This window comes from Galendromus occidentalis, unplaced genomic scaffold (assembly GCF_000255335.2).
Source record: "Galendromus occidentalis unplaced genomic scaffold, Mocc_1.1 scf7180000075833, whole genome shotgun sequence".
Lineage (NCBI taxonomy): Eukaryota > Metazoa > Arthropoda > Arachnida > Mesostigmata > Phytoseiidae > Galendromus > Galendromus occidentalis.
In genome coordinates this window covers 1-4,565 of record NW_003803823.1, presented here as the reverse complement: position 1 = coordinate 4,565, position 4,565 = coordinate 1, and the positions used below count along the sequence as shown (strand labels likewise).

Genomic DNA, 4,565 nt, shown 5'->3' with positions numbered 1-4,565 from the left:
AACAACAACACCACCACCACCAACACCACCACCACCACCACCAACAACAACAACACCACCACCAACAACAACACCAACAGCTGCGGACGGAGGGATTTTCCCTCCGTACCTCTTCGGGCATCAATTCCCGTTGTGAGGTTAGTATTGTAGATTACCGTGCGGAAGAAATCTTCGGAGACGGGGGCAAGGTACTCCAGCCGATACGGTCTGTGAGAACCTCATAACCGAGGCATACACAGACAATCTCGAAATGATTATCTTTCGAGCCTCGATCGAGATCGAACTTGAGTGCGCGTGATTTCGCCAGAAGGAGATGGCTCCGGGAATCGCGAGACGGCGATGTCGTCGACAGACGGCTCCACGGATCCCTTACGATCGATATCCAACCTAGTAAGCTATTCCTTGTGGAAAGCGGGGAAGAGGAGACCATTGTCCAGACGGCGTAATTTAGACAATCGGTGAGAGTTGAGGAATGTCGATGGCCAGGGATCGAGTGTACGGATGCGAGGTCGAAAGATACCCGGACGACGACAACGTGCCTCCAGGAATTCATTGCGAGACCTCTGTTCGACGTCAGAGATGGCGATTCGATTGCTCGCGATTTTTCCTGGATCAGAATGGGCTGTAAATGCTTCGTGATCAAGGTGTGATTGGAAGTTCGAGGGCCGCTGGACTAGTGCAGCGTTCTCGTTCTGTCTAAAGAGAGTTTCCAGTCGCGCGATTGTCTTTCTATCGGGATTAACAGCATGACTCAGTATCTCGTCCGATTCTCCCGTTTTAGCTCTTACCTGTGAGCAAGTTTTCCGCATGAACTCGAGTCAAGCAGCGCAGGTCGGGCGGCAGATAAACATTTCGCCTCTGCCGCGCCAGCGATCCCGAATCGAGTTTCTATGTACATATGTATATGTAGTATAAATCGAAGTTCACGCAGAGTCGGCGCCACAGTGGATCAAAATGAGTTTCTAGGTGGACAAAATTATTTTCCGTGAAATTTCGCTTTGCGAAGTGTCTCCGAGTCGGGATATACAAGAAAAAACTGACCGATCACGGTTCAAGCGATCATAATACATTTTGTTATTTCTTAGAGTCAATAACAGAAATCACTCGAAGAGTCGCTTGAAATCCCCGTGTGCTTGAAGTGTCATCATTGACTTCCGAGGACCCGACTTCAATCTCTGGGCCGACCCTCAGTGAAGCTGCTACTTCCGGGTCAACGCTCGATGACTTTTTCTTCAGAGGTTCTCGAGTTTACCGCACCACTAGGAGTATGAATGGGAACGTTGCTCACACGAGCGGATACCGTTGCTGCAGTTCGCGCATGTGCTGCCGTTATCTGCACATTGACGTGCCAATCGCGAACGTCCAACGATGGCGTCCAATTAAGGAATTCGGCGTTTTATGGTCTCTGTGTCTCCAAGGAATTATGCTTCTCATCCGTAAATGGAGATTTTCATGGTGACGAAAATAAATTATTATTCGGTAACCGGGTAAAACCGGGTGACAATATTTATTCTTCTGATTGCCGGAGGTCTGATGAGTGTCCCAGACTTGACAGCTCCCAGGGCCGCGAGGGGACACTATACTTTTGCTATCGCGAAGTTTGACAAAATTCGGAAGAATCCATGAGAGATATCACATCCTTCTAAGCAACCTCGAACATGTCTGATCCGGTCTGAATCTCGTTCAAGCTTAAGATCCGGACGAGAACTGAGCTAGGAACGAACCTCCATCCCCGCCGGAAAGCGTGGAGTGGCTTCGTTTTTGTGGCGGCGCACAGTGGATCAAAATGAGTTTTTAGGTGGACAAAAGTCATTTCGAATGTTTCGTACCAACTAATAGCTCGGCATGAAGAGCGATGTCTGGAAGTCGGAAAACCATAGAGATCTCGGAATTTCCTGCTGCTGCTACGGAAGACACAACTACCGAATCAGAAGTTGGAATTCGGGCATCATGTGACTCTTTTTCCTCTCATCAATGAATTCCAAAAACGACGGCTGGGTATTTGTAGCGGTGATTCCGTGAAAACCCCGTGCCAAAAGCCGCGGCATCGGGTCGCGGTACTCTCAGAGAGAACGCCGCGACTTTTTCGCGGCCGTGAATTATTTGCGGACATCGTCGCGGAATTTCACGGCATCTATGTTCATCGCGCTCTCTCGAACTATTTTTTAGCTCATACAATCATTTCATCTTCCGAATCGACTCCCTCTGGGAAATGAAGGAATGATTCGAAAAAACCGCGACTTCGTCGCTCGAATTTCATCGAATCATCGTGGTCATTGGTCATTGGTCATTCATCAAAACGGAGAAGAGGCCGAAGTGCTTTTGTCGAGAAATAGCAAATAGTCAAATAGTATCCCGTCTCAGCCGTCAATGTCTCTAGAAGTCACAAAAAGCTCGCTGCAGTCATGGAGGACACCTCGCAATCAAGAAAAATTTCAAAAACTAGCAACGCGAATAAGGCCTGAGGATCGATCGAAGCAATTTGAAGACGGCACGTTCCGCGTAGATACGGGCCGCTTACTGTGCAGTGTTTGCAATGTGACGGTGGATTTCACTCGTAAGCACACCTGCTTGAAACATCTCAATAGCAATACTCATAAGCGGAGAAAAGAACAGCAAGTGTTCGCCAGTGCGAAGAGAGCTAGTTTGGAAAATCTGGATGTTTCTACGGGTGGGACGAGCGAAAGGCAAGTTTTCCTGACCGGACTCGTCGACGCGTTTGCCGGAGCGAATATCCCTTTACACGCACTCGACAATCGAAACCTGAGGAGCTTCCTGCAAGCCAATTTCAATTCTGAGACTATTCCCACGGCAAGCCATCTCAGGCGTTTCTTTCTGCCGAAAGCTTTTGAGGCTCATTTCATAGCTCTGAAACGGTGCTTGGCGAATCGGGGAGCCCTCGCGATCGTCTGCGATGAAACGACCGATGCCGAGGATCGCTACATTCTGAATGTGCTGGCCGTTCCGTCATGTGAGAAACAGGGTGACAAACTCGACGCTCTCCTGCTAGAGTGTGTAGTTCTCGAAAAAACCAACTACAAGACAGTCAGCGAAGCCATCCTGCGCGTTCTGTTCAAGTATGAAATACCCACCCTGAAAATCAGCGCCTTCGTGACTGACAATGCGGCGTATATGCACAAGGCCTGGAATTGTTCATTGCGACCCGTGCTCCTGAATGGCGTGCATGTCACATGCACTGCTCACATTTTGAATCTGATTTGCGAAGTGTGGGTGTCGTCTTTCCAGGAGACGAACAGACTCGTCAGCGCCATCAAGAAAGCTTTCACAGCATCCCCCGCGCGCAAGGCACGGTTCAAGCAATTTCTCCGCGAGAAAGGCGCACCGCAAAAGCTTCCACCTGCACCAGTGCTGACGAGATGGAACACTTGGTTCGGTGCCGTACTGTATCATGCAGATCATTTGGAGGACTACTCAGAATTTTTTTCGCGGGAGCTCGGGAGTAGTGCAAGCTCAAATACGTCCGAAATAATCATCCTGTGTGGCAGCGTCGACGTTCGGCAACAACTCGATCAACTGAGGATATACGCGCCCCATCTCATGGCCATACTGAAGAAGTATGAGGGAACCGACATAAAGGCGCATCTCGTCATCGATGACCTCACTCAGCTAATCGAGTGGTTCGACGCAAGCTACACGGACACGGAGAATCTCGCCTGTACGGCCACTGCTTTGAGGAAGTCATCGCGGAAATTGCAGAGCTACATTTGCGCAGACAGCGCTGAAAGATTCTGTCAGCCGGCAGCCTTTTTCTTTCGAGCTTGCAGGGTGTTCGATCCTTCGAGAGCTAAAAACCCTCCGAATGCCGGACAGCTTTGTATTCGAAAATGTGCCCCTGTTTGAAACAGACGCGGTGGCTCGAACAGAATTTTCAGCTTATCTGGCAGCGTTGGACGAGCTCGATACATCTTATCAGCCGCTCGAGTTTTGGAGCAGAACATCTTCTCGGTTCCCGACGCTTTCGAAGATAGCTCTCACTTGCTTAAGTGTCCCAGTCGATAGTGTGGCCGCCGAAAGATCTTTTAGTCAGTATTCAGATGTACTCCGACGATCGTCGATCCATCAAAGATGACAACCTGTCGATGTACAATCTTCTATACCAAAACGCCGGTAAATCACTATGAATCTGTGATGAACCACCCGCTCGGTTGCTGCCGAAATATCATACTTCAGGGACTCACAAGACACCCTCTCGCCACGGATAAACCTTATGCTTATGAATGAATTGATGGAATCGGAACGGATTTGTCTCTTCTCCGATCGAGACCGCTGTTCTCAACCCCGAGAACGAATGTTGTGATGAATAAAATGGCGCCGTGGTCACTACCCATCAATCGAAAAATGGATGAGCGCGTCTTCATTAGGAACCATTTAACCGTTCAGCGAAATGGTTCGAAGATATGAGGATAGGGGCGGAGGGAGACAAATTAAGACGAGGCAGATCAGAATTATTTTGAGATCCTGAATACCGCGACGGAAACCCGCGACTTCGGTCGCGGTCGCGGCTGCCGCGAAAATTCACGGATTTTGTCGCGGAGGCCCTGAGC

At 49.4% G+C, this 4,565-nt stretch overlaps 1 protein-coding gene across 1 annotated transcript; it reads left to right on the top strand.

Annotated features, from left to right (window-relative positions):
• The first annotated feature begins 2,370 nt into the window (after positions 1-2,370).
• On the top strand, positions 2,371-3,861 carry LOC100904016 (uncharacterized). Its single transcript, XM_003738201.1, has one exon. It carries the CDS (start codon positions 2,371-2,373, stop codon positions 3,859-3,861), a length of 1,491 nt encoding a protein of 496 aa, XP_003738249.1.
• Positions 3,862-4,565: the final 704 nt, after the last annotated feature.

What these genes read in the sequence shown, in the direction of transcription:
- LOC100904016 (XM_003738201.1), top strand. Translation starts at nt 2,371, where the DNA reads ATGTCTCTAGAAGTCACAAAAAGCTCGCTGCAGTCATGGAGGACACCT.